The 17,108-nt window shown below is 48.8% G+C and overlaps 1 protein-coding gene across 4 annotated transcripts in view; it reads right to left on the bottom strand.

The window, feature by feature from the left end:
- The window catches only part of LTBP2 (latent transforming growth factor beta binding protein 2), a 71,294-nt gene that overhangs the window by 33,911 nt on the left and 20,275 nt on the right, over window positions 1–17,108 (bottom strand). For all 4 annotated transcript variants that reach the window (XM_064423855.1, XM_064423854.1, XM_064423852.1 and 1 more), the window contains 4 exons: window positions 5,031–5,212; window positions 3,425–3,595; window positions 1,745–1,945; window positions 1,139–1,407 (listed from right to left, as the gene is read on the bottom strand). In XM_064423855.1, coding sequence (XP_064279925.1) covers window positions 1,139–1,407; window positions 1,745–1,945; window positions 3,425–3,595; window positions 5,031–5,212 — 823 coding nt within the window. The remainder of the gene's footprint in view (window positions 1–1,138; window positions 1,408–1,744; window positions 1,946–3,424; window positions 3,596–5,030; window positions 5,213–17,108) is intronic.

The following is a 17,108-nucleotide window of genomic DNA, read 5'->3' as shown; positions in this document are numbered from 1 at the left end:
CCGCTCTCGGCAAGGCCCTCTGGATTACAGGCTTCCCCATCAGAGCGGAGCCGCTGGGCCACAGGCTGGAGCTGGCGGCGGTCCAGGCACGCGTGGCCGCCTGCCCAGCACTCGCATACCGAGCGGCTGGGCTGCGGCGGGCGGGAGAGCCAGGCACCCCGCGAGCTGCTCACCCTCTCCCAGGCACGGCATCCCCCCGCTGGGCCAGGTGCGAGCACAGCAAGGGTACCCCCTGCCGCCCCTAGAGCATCTCTGACAGCCTCTCCAGGCACCCGTGAGCACCTTCGTGCATCATCATCCTCTGCTCCTAAGGCTGCAGCACTGCCATCTCCCCACAGAGAAGCAGGGCTTTTCCAGCCCCCCGTTCTGATCTCCTCTATTTTTGCACTAGAGAATGGCTAAGAATATTTCCTGCTAGAAATGACTTGGATGGGAGTGACTGAAGGACAGGATGGGAACTAGGAGCAGCCCCCCCAAAAAAGGCTGGGGAGCAGTGGGGAGGGGGCTGAGTCCCAGACTGCCAGGCTGGGGGTCTCTCTGAGCATGAACTGCTCTGGGGGAGCTCACAGGTGTTCCTGTGGGTGCCAAAAACCTCCAATGCTTTTCCAGTGACGCAAGAGAAACATATGGGGAAAGACAAAATAAGAAATTACGATGACTGTGGGACAGGGGTGAGAAAGTCCCTCACGTGCATTTGCTTCCCAAGCCCCAGTCGAGCTCTCCAGGAAGGCATGGTTCCATGGAAATCAGACTTCCATTTATCGTCTGAGAGGGAAAGGAATTTTCCTATGTTTTATACGTTTCCTACAATAATCGCAGAGCGTGGCTGTAAATGTTGCTATAAATAGGGCACCCTTTTAAAACCAGACTGTGTGTGAAAGCCATCAAGTCTGGGCTGTGCTGCCCCAGGGCACAGCCTGGTCAGGGCAAGGCAGTGAGGTCTCTCTGTTGGATCAAAGCAAGGAAAGTTTTTCTTCCCAATTACTAACACATTGCTGCCTGTACCCATGGCACCTGCATGATGCCCATGCTGGTGCTGAACAGCTTCACAGAATAAATCCACCCCCTTTCTCCCCAAAAGCCAACGCTCCCCTACCCCAGAACAAGAAATACACAACACTTGAAGATGACCTCTTACCTGCCCATGGAGAGCCTCCCGAAAGCATCTCCCCAGCAGCCCTGGGGCTCTCTGCTGTTGCTGTCTGCTCTCGGTGGCAATGCTGTTCCCATTCCCATGGGAATAGGTGTACCAGGGCACAGCGGCCAGCTGAGGCACCAGGACTGCCTCAACACTGTTTTCTTCCGACGCCTCTGCATCACCCCGCACCCTGGCCACTTGGTGAATTTGCACGATGGCTTCTGGAGGGTGGTTGATGTGGACATTCACCAGAGAAGGATTTAGGGAAGCTGGAAGATGAGTGTATACCACATTTGTGACAATCTGGCAACAATTTGGCACCCAAATAGTATCATCATGAACAAAGTCAAACGGGAGGAAAGGTAGACTGAGCCCACCAGGAAATCTAGAGGAAGACTGCATCTAAGAGAAAATATTTCTCTGGCCTAAAAAGAGGACAAACCTATCAAAATTTCCACAAGAAACTATGGAAACCTCCTGTCTAACAACCTGGCCTGAAACAGCAAGCATAAAAAGGTAGTGGCTTCCTCAGGCCTGTTAAAAAAGATCTGAGGAGCACACAAGTAGACGTAAAATGTGGAGCCTAGAGCCATTGGCCATGCTCACCAAGCTGGTTGGACAAGGGCAGGGTATATGTGGAGTGCCTCATGGAGCTGCCAGCTGGGGTCTTTGGGACTCTTCCTCCTTGCTTCTTTTCCAAAGAGGGAGCTGGCAGGTGGCAGAACTTCCCTGTGGAGTTGGAGGGGCACCAGCATTCATCCCGGCCCACACAGCGCCCTCCATTCAGGCAGGGGATCTGACAGAAGTCTGCAAGGCAAAGAAAGGTTAGCTCAGAGGAGAAACTGAGACACTGGCTCTAGCCAAGGGCAGCTGGGGGACACCAGGCAGCTGCACCTGGACAGCACTAACCCCATGATGTCTCAAGGACCAGGTCCCCATGCTCTGCTCACAACTGGAGTCATGGCTGGAAGAAGATGAACCCTCCCTTAGGCTCTGGGGCCACAGCCAGGCTGGGGCACCCATGTCCTGGAGGCTGCCAAGGTGGTGTTGCTGACACAGCAGGATCTTTTGGAGTGGCTCAGGAGCCATGACAGCCATATGTAGCCAAGTCTGCCTAATTTATTCACTTCTGCATCGCCCCCTCCCCACTTGGCAGAGTTTTTACTCCTAGCCCAGAAGGGAACTCAGCAGGATGGGAGAGGCAGACAGAACAGGCAGAGAGCCACATCCTCAGAGCCTGTCTCACATCCAGCCCTGGCCCTGCCAGCAGTTCATGTGGGAGAAATGTGGAGTGGGACAAAATAATCAGGAGCAATTCATCTGCACAGTCTCAGAAAAAGCATCTACAGATGAAACCAAAGTCATGTCCTTTCTGACCTCATCATACTTGGAGCAACCCAGAGCAGTTCTCAGTGTGAATTAAACTCAAGCAATGCAGGGGTTCCTTGACAGATTATCCTGACTCATTTCAGTATGAGACGAGACACTGCTGCTCCACATTCCTGACTGGATTGTCAGGTTCATCCCAGGGGATGAACACCCATCCTGTTTCAAGCTCATTTGCTCAAGCCCAGCACCCAGTTTAAGGGGAGGAGACACATTGCAGAAATTTCTGTGAACACAATCTTCCATCAGTGTCCACAACAGCAAGACTTTTCATTCTCTCAGGAGAAGAATTTGCATGATATAGAGGCACTCAGAGGACGAGTCCCAACAAGTCCAGCATGTTTCTCCCACCAGCTTGCTCCAAGACAATGTGACTAACCCCCAGCTGGATATCCCAATGACCTGATGAGCAATCCCAGTGGTTCTGAAAGGTGAGCAGTGGTTTCAGAGAGCCCTGTTTATAAGAACAGTTTGCAACCTGCAGCCAGCTCTCCTGGCTGCCATGTGAGTGAAAGGAGAGAACAGGAGGAAATTAGGTGATGAAAGTCAGTCCCAAGACTGGATGCCAACTAAAGCAGAGAGCTGGCTCTGAGAAGAAGGGGGTGGTGAGGCTTGGCTGCAGGCCTGACTCAAGCACATACAGCCCCCTCTACCCAGGGTGAGATGGAAACAGGATCTGCTTGCCCAGGAAAGAGAGCAACGAGGCAAAATCTCTCTTCCTCCCCCAGAGAGAGAGTAAGCCCCAAAGACCCCAGAAGACATCTTCCAAGGCACTGAGAGTAGCCATCACTTCCCTTCCCTACAGCAGCCCAAGCCCTCAGTCTGTAGAGTCAGGAAAAGGAGGAAGAGAAGAGTGGGGAGACAGACAAGAAAGTAGGTGGAGGACATGGGAGTGCTCACAGATGCGGAAGCCAGATTTGGGATCGTGGTCATGACCCCCTTGGCTATAGAGAGTGGTGGTGTCTCCTTTCTCGCAGCTGTTGTAGCAGCGCCCACTCTGGCACGTCTGTTTGCAGATGGTGGGTGTGAAGACAATTTTTATCTTCCTAATCTTCTCTGTCAGGTTGGCCCCTATGAAAGAAAAAGAGTGCTAAGTGGAAACAGCATCTCCAGGCCAGGGGAGCTGTTATTTGCAGCTCAAGCTGTCATTCGTAGCTCAAGCTCCAGAGCATTCCCAGTGCAAAGAGGGGTTTACGTCCCTCCCCAGGGTTGTTGAGTCACCATCCCTGGAGGTGTTTAAGAAAAGACTGGATGTGGCACTTAGTGCCATGGCCTAACTGACAAGGTGGTGTTACATCATTGATTTGACTCAACGATCTTAAAGATCTTTTCCAACCTAGCTGACTCTGCAACTCTGCGGTTCCATCTCTCTGCCCCTGCTCACTCCAGCCTGTTTTCTGCTCCAGCATCTCTAAGAGTTTGTCAACATATGAACGATGGCAAGCAGCAAGTTCTGCCAATTTGGAGTGGCATAACAGTGTGAAGGGACACACATGCACTAACTTCATCATAAAGGGAGTTTTTCCACTTTAAGCAATAGTCTTTCTCCAACCACATAAGTAGTCAGAAGACTGGCTGCTCTTAAACCACTGGAAGTCTTCCCATATAAACACACTGTCATGTAGAAGAGAGAGCATCAGGTTTTAAGAAAACCATTGTCACCCTACAAGTGTCCCCTGACCTCCTGCAGCTATCTATGGTCCTCCTTCTGGTCCCTCACCATTCTCCCACATGATGGTAAATCACACTTAGAGCTCTTAGGGACTTGTGGAAAATGGTCAACAGACTGAACTGTTGTGTAACCAGCTGGCTTGACACCCGAGCCTTCCATTCCACCCCAATGGGACAGTCATGTGCTGCCCTTGCTGTGCCCACCCCACTCCCTGTTTCATTCCCCACTTTCAGATTGCAGCTTCAGACAGGTTCATGACCCTACTCATAGGGGCTGAAGTGACACATGGTGCCTCCTTGGGGAATCACAGCTTCAGGAGAGAACCAAGCTGCAGAAGACAATTGGCACCTGTCCTAGCTGGAAAAGCATTGAGCTCAGCATCTGCATATCTCAGCAGCCTGGCCTAATCCCTGCTCATGTCAGAAGGCATCAAAGCAGCAGCCAAAGGGAAGAAATAGATGTTGGTTGCACAATCTGACCTTGAGAGCTGCTCAGACTGAGGAGTAAGCTGGGAGACACCATTCCTACAGACTGAGGCAATTCCCCTCGGGGGAAGAGTGCTGGGGTGATGTTCAACATCTCTGAGATGCAATTGTCATATCCCCCGGCTCCTGTCTCAAGCCATCAGCATTTTGCTTCCCTGATGTGTCCTCCTTCAGCAGGGCCCCTTTCTTTGCCAAGCCCAGCAATGCCCATGCTGGCCTTTCCTTTTCATTCCACTGAGCAGCACAGTCCTGGGAGTCAGTGGTTTCCTGGGGATCCCAGTTAAAGTGTTTCCCTTTCCCATGACCCCAGCAAGAAGCCCCAAAAGAGTGACAGCCCTACAGACCTTACCTTTTGCAGACAAGGTGTGCTCCTGGGAAACAGCGTGTGGGCCAGATCTGCTCTGCTCATGTCCATTCCCATTGGGAAGTGCATTAGAGGTGAGCTGGCCATTGCTGGCTGGGTAGCGACGGACAGTCCTTGACGACCCTGTGTGCTGAGGGGAGACAGGAGAGCCAATTCTGCTCTGAATCCTGTGGAAGAGAAACAATGGACCAATATGCCTCACAAGTGACTGCACTAACCCACAGTGCCTGTCCACCAATGTACCTTGCAGCAACCTTCACTGCCAAGCTGCCTGAGCTGCCACCTGGACACAGAGATTAGTCTACCTGTGCAGGATCCCACTCTTCCCCTACTTTCAGTCATCACCATGGCACACTGTTTCCCTCTAGGAACCATGCCCCATGTCCTGAGCCTGACAGGACACAGTATTCACCAAGACACCCTCTCTGTACCATCACATCAGGCTGTCCTTCCACAGGGATGATTCAGCTGCCTTGAAGAATCTCTGCCCGCCCATCACACTGAAGATGTGTGTTGTTCCTTGACCACAGCAAACATAAGCAGCTCCAAATACACTCGTTCTTATGGTGGAAGCTTTCACAGGACCTGCCTTTCCAGCCCCAAACAAGCACTAAAAACACAGTAAGACAGTCAGGGCAGAGGCCAGACCAAGCAAATACACAAAACCTGGCCCATGAGAGTCACAAACAAGAGAGTCACAAACAAGAACTGAAGTCTGTAAGGGCAGTTACAACTTTCTGCACTAACTGCTTTCATGGCTTTTGGTACTCTCGGGGGACTAAGCACAGAGAAGCCATCCAGCTCACAAGGTCACATCTTGTACACACTCTGTTATAAAGCCATGCAGACTACAAGGAACAGCTCTTTGTGTGAGATATTGATCTACTGCACTTGCTCCCATTTCCTTTTACTGACTGCAGCACTAAGCCTCCAAGAGGGTACTCTGCTTTCCAACAAAAGTATCTAACTCTCACCTGCACTACCTGCAAGGAAAAAGGTTTGGTACAGCCAATGGCCAAAATAAGTTGGCTGCCCATGTGCTCCTTCAGTTTCTTGAAAGTCTCAGCCTTGGTTGCCTCTGAACATCAGTCCTGACAACTCTTCTGCATACCCTGTGCAACACCTCCATCTCTGATGAACTGGCTGAGCAAAGAGTGGCACTTCCCACTGAAGTGCCCAGAGAGGTCTATCCCATTCTGTGGTTTTTGCCATCTTCCCTGTCACAGTCAGCAGAGATGTGTTACAGTGTCTACAGGGAACACAAATTTCTAAACCAAACAGAACTGGGTGATTCAATGAGAATTGGCTGACAGCAGCTCTGCCTTGCAGACATTCCTTGGATAGCTTGGAATAACAATAAGATCTGGGGAGATGGAAAGGGAGCTCGTGCTGTGCTGGTATTCAAGCAGGTCAAGAACAACACACAAGGTAACTGTCAGCCAGCAAGCCCGAAATCAGCCCTGAACAATGGAAAAGATGACACACAGGTCAATTAACTGGCAACTAAACAAAAGGAATAAAAAGTGACGTCAGAGCCAAGGAAGTCTGTGAAGAACCACTCTTGTCAAAGCAGTCCATTTTCATAATTTGATAGAATTAGACACATGCACACCAACCATCTGAGAGCCTATGCTATTTCAATAAAAAATAAACAGGCAGTACAATGTCAATCAGGCACATGTAAAATTAATAACAAACTGGCTGTGAAAGAGAACACAAGAAGTAGTTGTCACTGGGGAGGGAATTAGATGGGTTCCAGGGTGATCAGTATGAGGCCTGGCATGATTCAAGAATTTCATCTGGAAATAAATATTTTTATTTCTAAATAAACATACAATCGACATTGATAATGTGTGCTGCTGACACAAAAATTTGCAATGTGGTGTATCGTGATGAGAACAGAGCAATCACACAGAGCAGTTTGGATCTCTGTGGAGGGTAAATACATCCCAGCAACATGGGATTTTAATAGAGCCAAATGCAGGATTACACTTCTAGGAAGAAGGAATGCAGGCAGCAGCTGCAGATAGTTGGAGATGATCCTGGAAAACAGCAATTCAGAAAAGATTTCAGGGCTAATGACAAGCAATTAAATATGAACTGTCAGTTCAATGCCCTGACATTAGGACATTGAAACACTGCAAGAACAGGGAGGTATTTTTGCCTCCCTACACGTCCTCATTACAGGAGGGTGGATACGTGCTATAATATCATCCTAGCTGTGATGTAAAATATGTCACATCTTCTAAGGGATGTCAAAAATATGGAGAGAATACAGGAAAAAATATGACAGAAATAATTGGGGGACTGGTGAAAATGCCTTTCTGTAAAAAACCTAAAGTACTCAATTTCTTCAATTTAGGATAAAGAAGAGGTGCTGTGATTAGAGGGGACAGGCTTCTCCACAGGAACAAAATGCCAGGTGTAAAGAGCTAACAACATCTGCAAACTGAAGCCGAATGATTCCTTACTAGAAAGCATTCCTACATGAAGCAGTATAGCTGTCTTCCTTCTGCAAAACCTCAGCGGTGGATTCCCAAATTCCCGATACATCTCTTCAGGAGAAGAGAGTGTGCTGACAAAAATATTTATTGTCTTAAAATCAAGATCTAAACTGAGATGAGGACAGCAAATAGTGCTTCTTTTCAATAATCAGCAAGGCTAGCCAGAATAATTAAAGTGAACCTTATTTCAGTTCTGCTTCAGTCCCTTTCAGAAGCTCCCCTGAGATTCTGCAGAGCACCACCTACCCCAGATGGCCAGGCCAGCCAGGCATGACCTGCCCACACATTTCTGAGCTACTAATTCAGCCCTGCAGCCAGAAAAGGAACTTCTGATGACTGTTGTGTACTGCTTTGTCACCTGGTGTGCTAGTGCTAGCTTTGTTAGTGACAAAAGAAAAGCCATATGGAACTCTAGGGAGGCTAGGGAGGAGCTACCAAACCTTGGAAGTTCAGGCACATTTGTTTTCTGATCTCTAGTAGCAGATCCTAAGCACAGTGCTATAGGTGAACATGGCTGGGATTCCAAGGTCTTCTACTGCAGAGATGGAAGCACCCTGAGGAAAAGACGTGCATTCCCCCAAACACCAGTGACTGTCCAAGTGCTGGCCCTGAGATCTGAAGAGTCACTGGGTGAAGGTGGCAGTAGTATAACACAGAGAAATATCAGCTCTTCTGCTTGAAAACCTTCACATCATGTCTATCCCTGAGAAAAGGGAGCATGCTATGTGCAAGCAGCAGAGCTTGGCTGGGCTCTACACACTGCCTGCCTGAAGGAACTTCACCCTTTGTCTTTAGGAACATCTCTTGTCATTCCCAGGATTACCAAATTTTGGAACAAAACCCACAAAACCCCATAACAACAACATGTGAAGGGCTTTAAATAAAATAATCATTAGCATTTCAGTTCCAAAGAAAGAGGGATTACATGACCTTACTACAAGGGGCAGTGCCAACTTCAAATAGGAAAAACAGAGTAGGAACATTACTCTATGGTTTGCAACACTTGAGGAAAAGTCATCCTACTGCAATCCCATTGGCAAAGCATTCCAGTGTGAGTTGAAACAGGGAGGAGGTGTGGGGGGGGTCAGATTTGCTTTGAATTAATTTGTTTATTTGGTTCTATTCTAGGCGGATGAGCACTGGGATTTGTGGACTGAGTTGAGTAATACCATTCAAGCCTGGGCTACAGAAGTCAATGGCAAAAGGCATCTTTCCATCTCAATTTGTCATGCTGAGCAGCTGGCTCATGGTCAGGGAAAACAAAGCAGAGGTTTTTCCCCTCCAAGTCTTCAGAGTCAGTCCATGCTGGGCAGACAGGAACTGGCTTGCTCGAGGTGTCTCAGGAAATGCACCTGAGCTCACCACAGCAGTATGGATCTGATCAGAAGCCATTAGCAATCCCTGTCCATTTTTTTGGATCTTAGTAAAAGCAGGGCCAGATCTTGGCCAGTTTCCAGGGATCTGCACTGCCACAGGTTCTCTCAGTGGTGTGGCTGTCCTAGGGGGAAGAGTGAGGATGGGAAACAGATGGGGTAGCTCCGAATCTGCAGAGTGTGGAGCTTGTGTTATCATGGAAGCTTGTACCTCCACCTGCTTGAGAAGAGGCAATGAAGAGGCAGAGGAGTTTGACACTTCAAGCACTATGTTCCTGTCACTAGAAGTCCCAGGGCCTCATATTAATTCAGTCTTACAGCCTCCCTCAACATCGTATCACTCACTTCCACTCCTTCAGCCAGGCACATGGCCAGCACAGATCTCTGCAAAGAGGCAGTGGTCTCTTCTTTTACAGACAATTGCCTGCTCTTCATCCATCAGAGCTGCTGACAACTTTCTCTGTGTCAGGCACAGCCTGTAGGGCGAAATCAGCATGCAGACTCCTAGGACACCTCTCCTTCTGGCCTGTCCTGTAGCACCCACCTCTGGAGCTCACAGTGGCAGTGGTCCAGGACAGAACATGCAGTAAGGAGGGAAGGCAGAGGGAGCAGAGTTTTCCTTCCAGGAGCATGGGTGTGAGCGCTCCTGCTGATTTCTACCAGCTGAAAGGTCCAGCTGAGAGCTGAGAGACCTCAGTCACCTTCACATAGAAATACCTAAAGGTATTAGGTGCTTATCAAAATTAAGAGATGTGGGATGGGAGGGAGCTGTGCGGACAGACTGACCCACATCTGCAATAGTTCAAAAATATCCAACATGCACCTTCAGCTGCCCTATTCTGAGGTGCAGGTCAATGGCTGGATTCTCTATAAGCCTGAGGACACAGGCTAGAAGTCAAGAGAACTAAGGGAGGTCTGTTCCCCTACATACTAGTGCTACATATACCTGCAGGACCCAAATAACACCTGTATTTCATTCAACAAGGGATCCCACACATTGCTGCAGCACTTTTGTGTGTAAACATTTTATTTTCAATGAATTTTGGTACCACTTGAACTCTGCTCTATATTTACTTTAGTCTTAGGGTAGAGAAGGTACAAAAATATTATATGCTCTGGATCTCATGGCTCTCCTGCCGGTCCCAGATGAACTGACAAGGTGCCCATTCTCTGAACTGAGCAGGTGAGTGATTTCCTCTCACTCCACTGAGGACTGAGCTGGAAGACTCCCAGAAACTGCACAGATGGATAGGAGGATCTCTGTTTTCTGAATCAACCACAGGGTTTTTTTAACGCCTGCAATTTCAAGATTAGATACGCAGAGTCACAATAACCAAGTCTAAATCACTGAGACTGAGGTATCCGGAAAACAATACTGTTTTCCTAACCCACTGTATATAGAAAGCATTTCCAAATCTCTGATCACTTCTGATGATCATAGTTCTCTGGGGAAGCAAAAGCCAGAGGGAGTACAGGTGGGCAAACTGTTCTCTTAGTGACTTAACACCAGGCATCCTCCTTGGAGCTGGAGGCAAAGGTGGCAAACTCTTCAAAGCACTTCCCTCTCCCCAGCAGCAACACCTCAGTCTTTCCTGGATTTAGCTTCTATCGGCTGCTCTTCATCCAACTGTTGACTTTGGCCAGACTGCTAGTGAGCTGGGAAACGGTGGGGTTTTTTTCTATTTGTGTAAAAGAAATGCAGAGCCAAGTACCACAAGAGTATTACTGGTTTTTCATCCAGCCTGCCTCACCCTCTCCCCAGCCAAAGCCTGACAGACCACAGCAGGGTGGATGGCTTGAGGCACTGTGGAGAGAGTGAGTCCTGGGCAGTGTGGTCAGCAGGGAGGGGCACTAACCCCAGACAAGGAAAGGGCTGGAGAGATGAGGATTGGAAATTTACTCTTCCAGCTGGAAACAAATCTTCTGATGGTCATGCTGAACATCGGGGAGAGATGACAGAGACTACTGAGACCTAAGGAGCAACTCTCAGAAGGGCAACAACAGCACTGGCCAAAACAAATCTGAAGATAAGCAGCTCTCAGAGAAGAAACTATCTTCCCAGGGTCTAGAAAACCCCATCTCAGGGCCCAACAAACTCCACCTCTCCAAAGATAACCAGCTTGCTGCTTAGCCAGTACCTGCTGCCTCCAGGTACCCAGAAAGGACATGTGCTGCCCAGGGGGCTGGGAACAGATTCCCATGGAGGGCAGCCACTGCAGCACTTGGAAGTCCACCCCAGCTAGTGCAGACCACAGCCTGCATGTGCATCTCCAAGATGAGTGGGCTCAGCCAGGACAGGGACTGATTCATGCTCAGCCCCTCATAACCTGCCAGGGCAACAGGCAGGTTCTCCCCTGGATTTTAAATGCTGAACAATATACTTGGTGTCTGTCTGGTCCATCTGCCTGTCCCTCTGGCAAGATGTCCTCCCTGCTTGGGGCCACAGGGACCAAAATCAGTGATTCACTTCCCCCTTTGTAATGCTCAGCAGTTGCAGTTGCTGATTTTCCACTAAAGCATAACAGAAGAATGGGCAGCCTTAACACCAGCATCTGTGTCTATGGGGGAAAGAGAAGCAGCCAGCCTTGGAAAGAAGTAAATTGACTGCAAACCAGAAACTTCCCCTTTCTTGGATTCCAAATAGGTTCCTCAGCAGGCAGAAAGGATTCATGGCTCAGTCAGCAGGCCCCGGAGCACAGGAGAGGCATTGCTTAGAGAGCACTCAAGTTTGTTATCAATTAGCTCACAAACATGCTGACGAGGAAGACAGCTCTGTTAAGACTCTGGGAGGATGGGGAAAACCACACCATACAAGGTACCTGACTTCAAGCCCACCCACATTAGCTCCATAAATCTTGGCTCAGTTTATTATCTCCAGGGGCAGCAGAAGCACCACTGAAACCTGCCTGCTGTCCCTCCTGCTGGTGTCTTCAGCCCTGGTACCTCCCATTCAAATGAGGGAGACCCTGAAGTTTGAAGCCCATGCTCCTCCCCCGCATTTGATGGAAGGCAAGGGAAGTTCTCCTGCACAGGGGAAGCAGCTGCCAGCCTCCCACAGGCATCAGACCTTCTTGGGAGAGCCAAGCAGAATCTCTGTACCATGAAGGCCACAAGAATGACTGCTCAGTGCCTTTGTGCCAGATTCACAGACGCCTACAGCCAGATGTCATGCAAGATGGGACACAAGACACAAGCACCTGGACGAGCACAGGGGCATCAAGGTGCAAGTCATCCAAATCTTTCTCCCCTTCAAGACCTCTAGAGCTGCTGTTGGCAGAGTCACTGATGACACCCTTTGCCTTTGTGTGGGAGGGCACAAACAGCATTCACAAAGTGGGGCTGCAGGGCCAAGAGCATGTGTCAGGCTCCCTGCTGCACATTGTACTCTGTCACTGGCACATGCCAAGAATCATGTCAGCCCAGCACCCAGGTGCCAGCCCTGTCCCTTACCACAGTGACCAAGAAGCTCTCACAGAGCCCACATGGCTCTTATTTTGGGCTCTCACCCGTGCCATGTTGCAGTGGTAATTCCAACTGCCTGCTCCACTCAACATATGTGCCAATGGCTAGCCAAGATTTCTCTGAATCTCTTACTACAAGCTGTAGCAACAGATGTGCAAGTCCATGGGACTGTAGAGTCATCTGCTGTCTGGTTCATGTCACCAAGCTCAGACTGCATCACAACCCTGGCATCTTCCTTCTTCTGGCCCCCAAAGCAGTGCCAGTGCTGCAGAGCCATGCTAGCTGGTTCCCAGCCTGCTGTGTACTGTGTGAGAACAGAGAGGGAGAGGGCTGTGAACTCTAATTTTATCTGTTCAGGAGTTGCCAGACACCACATACATAACTGAACCCCTCTAAGCTCACAGACAATTAACAAGCTCTTTTTAACCAGCCTCTTGGGATCCAATTTTCTCCTTAGCCAAAGTGGCTGCTCACATGCCTCCACACAGCTCTCTGCTGACATTAAATGCCCTTCCCTTGCCACATGTGCCACACATGCCACCTGCCACTCTGTTGAATGCTCTTCTTTGCTCTCATGTATTAGGCAGCGAGCAACTGACTCCCTGGAAGAACTCCAACTCTCCAAGCATGGGAACAGCACCTGCCTGGCCCAGCAAGGCTGCAGAAACATGCCCTGCTCAAGGACACAGCATCAGGTGGTCCCCAGGAGCTGCAGATTGTGCTCATGGTTGGATCCACCAGACCTTAGTGCTGACCCATAAAATGGCCAGAATCATGATTTCCAAATGCCAAATCTGATGAAGAGCTGTCTGCAATCTCCAGAGATGAAGTGTAGGCCAATGCCAAAAATAAAAATGCAGCCTGCAACTGCTCTGAGCTCCAAGTGGAGCCAACAGAGGAACGATGCCAGGTTACTTGATTACAAATGCCACATTTGGGCCATACCTTGAACACTCCATAGACTAAAACAGGGATTTAGATGGTGAGGGAGACCAGGCAAGCTACCACCTCTCTGGCAGAACTGCCCAGGCTGGCCTGTGGTGCTCAGCTGCACACTCCTTTGGGCTGGAACAATGAGAAAGCTGCCTCAGTTGGCTCCCCTGCTGCATGGAGGGGCTGGTGCTGAGCAGCACGACCAACAGGCACAGCACTGCTGCCAAACACAGTCACACAGGCAGTCTCACACCTTAGTGGTTAGAGACACATCCAGAAGCATCCTAACAGCTGCCATCCCATGCAGGTTTCCATCGGTGTCACCATCTTACTGCAGACATCACGCCCCGGCCGCAGCCTGGGCACCATCACAAACCCCAGCACAAGCTGCTGGCATGGTCAGAGCTGGGCTGTCAGTCATGCAATGGGACCACCCCACTGAGGTTTCAACCCCCTCCCCACCACAGCAAGGCCTCCTCTGCCCCTCTCCTACTCCCCATGCTCCCCACTACATGGTCCTACCTGGCAGGGAAGGATCTGTATTTAGGGCAGTGGCATACAAGAGGAGAGGACAACATATCAACCTGTGCTTGTGCACACAAGCACACAGATCTCCATCTCAAAGGGCCCTCTGTTTCCACAAGACACAACAGCTGCGAGCTGAGGGCCTGGCTGCCATCTAATGAAACCTGCTGCAGAGGCATTAGCCAGAGAAAAGCTCAACGCTGGCTGCAGGGAGGTCACTCATCTCCCCCATAACACAGTGAGAAAACAAGCACATTTGAGTTTCATTTCCATCTTGTTGACTAGTAACACCCACCCCCTTCACTAGGCTGCCAGCTTCAAAGCCCTGAAAAAACACTTTAGCCTATTCATCCTCGCACCCACATGCACCCCTGGGAGCGGGGGGAGCCAGCTGCCTGCCCACTGCTCTACACAGGACACAGAGGGGGCTGGAAAAGCCTCTCTCATCCCAGGCATGTGAGTGGGGTGAGGAGTTTGTGGCTGAACACACACACACACACACACACACAGCATGAGAGCAGCAACATGAAGAGACGTGTGTAGTGCTCTCATCTGAAGAAGTGAAGGCTTTTCATCTACAGCAGGTGGTCTCCCACTCATCCTGGGAACACTGTAGATCTAAGACATATTTTAAGCTAAAATCATGGTTAAACACCCAGCAGGATGTCCTGGCCTTTGGATCTATTACCTCAGTGTTGTTAGGTCTTCTCACATTGTTCCGTCCCCAGCCACACACAGGATTCCTGCACCTGCAGCACTCAATCCATGAGAGCTGAGTTGGGATGTAACCTTTGCTATCCATTCTTGGAGTCTGATCCCTGCTGAGGATCAGGGAATCAGCAGCCCGGTGATTTTTAGTCTGTACTGCTCTGCACTGACTCCATCCCTGCACTTGCTCATTAGCCAAAAGGCTAGTGAGGTCTGGGAACCAGGAACACTCTTGGCCATGTAAGCATGATGCCTGAAGGCAAAGCCAGTGACTTCAGGAGTACCATGACCATCAGTCTGCTCTACACCTCTCTCATGTAGCCTTCAGTACCCACACCAGGGACTATAAGGGAGGAACAGGTTTCACAGACTCCTCACTGAGAGTGGATGTGGAGCCCTGCACCTGCTCTGGCAGTGTCTGGACTCCAGTTCTGCAAAAGCAGAGCTCCAAAGTCACGGAGAAGGCAAAGCTCCAGTGTCATTATCAACCTGTCATTACATCCCTGGAATAGTTTGGCACATTGCTTATTAGAAAGCCATACCATTGAAAAATTACCATGGCCACCCTGCCAAGGCTACAGGCAACCTAATACACTCTGCCCCATCCTGATAGCCTCAGCCTCCAAGTATGCTCCTCATCCTCCAAGGCCAACACTTGGCTCAGTTTTGCAGATGTGGGTCTGTTAACCATTCCACTCAGCTCCCTCCCTCCCTCAGAATTCTTTCCAACTTGTCAAGATCTTTTCTGGCAATAAAAAATACCTTGACTCAGAGCAGGAGCCCAGGGTGTACAGGGAAAAAACTCATCTGACTTGGGTCCTAAGCACCGTCAGTCCCTGGTATGCACCACATACGTTACCCTCCATTGACTAATTTGCTTTTCACTCCTACTCTGAAAAATCTTAGCCTCTCCTTCCAGATTTCTTTCTTCCATAGAGGATATTTTTCCTTCAGCAGTAACAGATAAGATTTTTTCAGCCTGAATGTCTACTTAATTCCTGCCTAGATGTTTAGTTTCTGCCTAAATTAGAGACTTCACACATGTGGGAAAAAAATGAGGTGGTGAGGAGAGCAAGGTAGCAATCCCACCAAGCACCAAGAACTCGGGGCAGCATTTCTCAGGATGCTTCTGAAGAAAGGAAAAGAGAACAAGTAGATTTTATATGGAGGCTTTTAAATCTTCATTTCAACCACTTCTTGTATCAAATCAACTTCAATTAATCCCTTGTTTCCTGCTAGCACTGGAAATTTATGTGAAACATTCACAACTAAAGAGATCAGCTTTGATTTTAGTGAAGTACCAGTTTAAACCAAAAAAGGCAACACACAGTCAGGTATGAGAAACTGCAGCAATCCACAGGCACAAGGGAGCTGAAAGCAAGATAGATGGCAATCCAAATTCAGGCATTAGGAAAACTCTTCCCAGCATTTGATCATGTGGCCTTAGTGCTCTTCTAACAACTTTCTTTTTTATACAACTGCTATATAAATTGTATTGTCATAAATGTCTCAAATGATATATGTATAGTATATAAAATAGGCTATAAACTGGATTTTCTGTACTACCTTACCTACCACATGTACAATGTATTTGCCCTGCACCCTGCTCTCTTGCATGGAGTCTCAGATTGAGCTGACAGTAGCAGCACTCTTCTTTCAGTTCGAAGGAAAAGTGCATTTGAACTGCCTAAAGGCTGCATTAAGCTATAGGAATGGTTCCCAGGGAGGTGCAGAAAAAACAGGTCTAATGTAAAGACCATATTTGGAGTTTTGAAAAGGGGCCTGAAAGCCAGCTATTCTCCTGCTGCTCTGAAGGGTATGCAACCCCCCAGAAAGTAAATACATAAAACATATAAACCAGAATGGTGCTGACAGCTTTAAAACACTAGAAAATAAAGCAACTGAATCTGGGGCTAGACTAGAGAAGGTATATAATGTAATTTAAAAATAGGAGTTTTTTAATATAAGGAAAATGGCATTTACACTCCTCTTGAGTAGCTTGAGTTTTTCCTTTAGGCTTCTCATTCAGCTTGCCAAGGACTTTTGACTATGTCAAAGCAGGAAAGGGGCCGAGATCTGGAACTATGGAGATCTCATTGTCCTGAGTGACATATTTTCCTTTTCACATATTCTCACCCAGAGTGGCACTGGCTTTTTAGTTTCAATGTTTTAACAATGTCTCAGATATCTACTCAAAGTTGGCTTTGGATCAAGGAATGTAAATGTTTGGCCACCTTGTACAAACCCTACTGCCAAAGGGAAGCACCTTAGAAAGCTGCAGTTAGGGCTTATCTGCACTGAGAAAATATGCAATTCAAGCTACAAGCAGAGCCACTGTAGTGGCACAAGGCTGGCACCAGTGTTTTACCCCGGGAATTCAACATCATGTTCTATGGATCCCCTGGGCTGGTCCCATACCAAATGAAGTGGGAAAGCTGCCACAGCCTGTGCCACAGGAATGCACTTAAACAGGGGGATGCTTCTCATCAAGGGCTGGCGCTTTTTTCCTCTGATATTTGGATATTAATAAATTGTAACACTCATAAATGTGGACTGAG

This window comes from Passer domesticus, chromosome 6 (genome assembly GCF_036417665.1).
Source record: "Passer domesticus isolate bPasDom1 chromosome 6, bPasDom1.hap1, whole genome shotgun sequence".
NCBI classification, from domain to species: domain Eukaryota; kingdom Metazoa; phylum Chordata; class Aves; order Passeriformes; family Passeridae; genus Passer; species Passer domesticus.
Note: the sequence above shows the minus strand (reverse complement) of the source record. Positions and strands in the feature narration are given on the sequence as shown.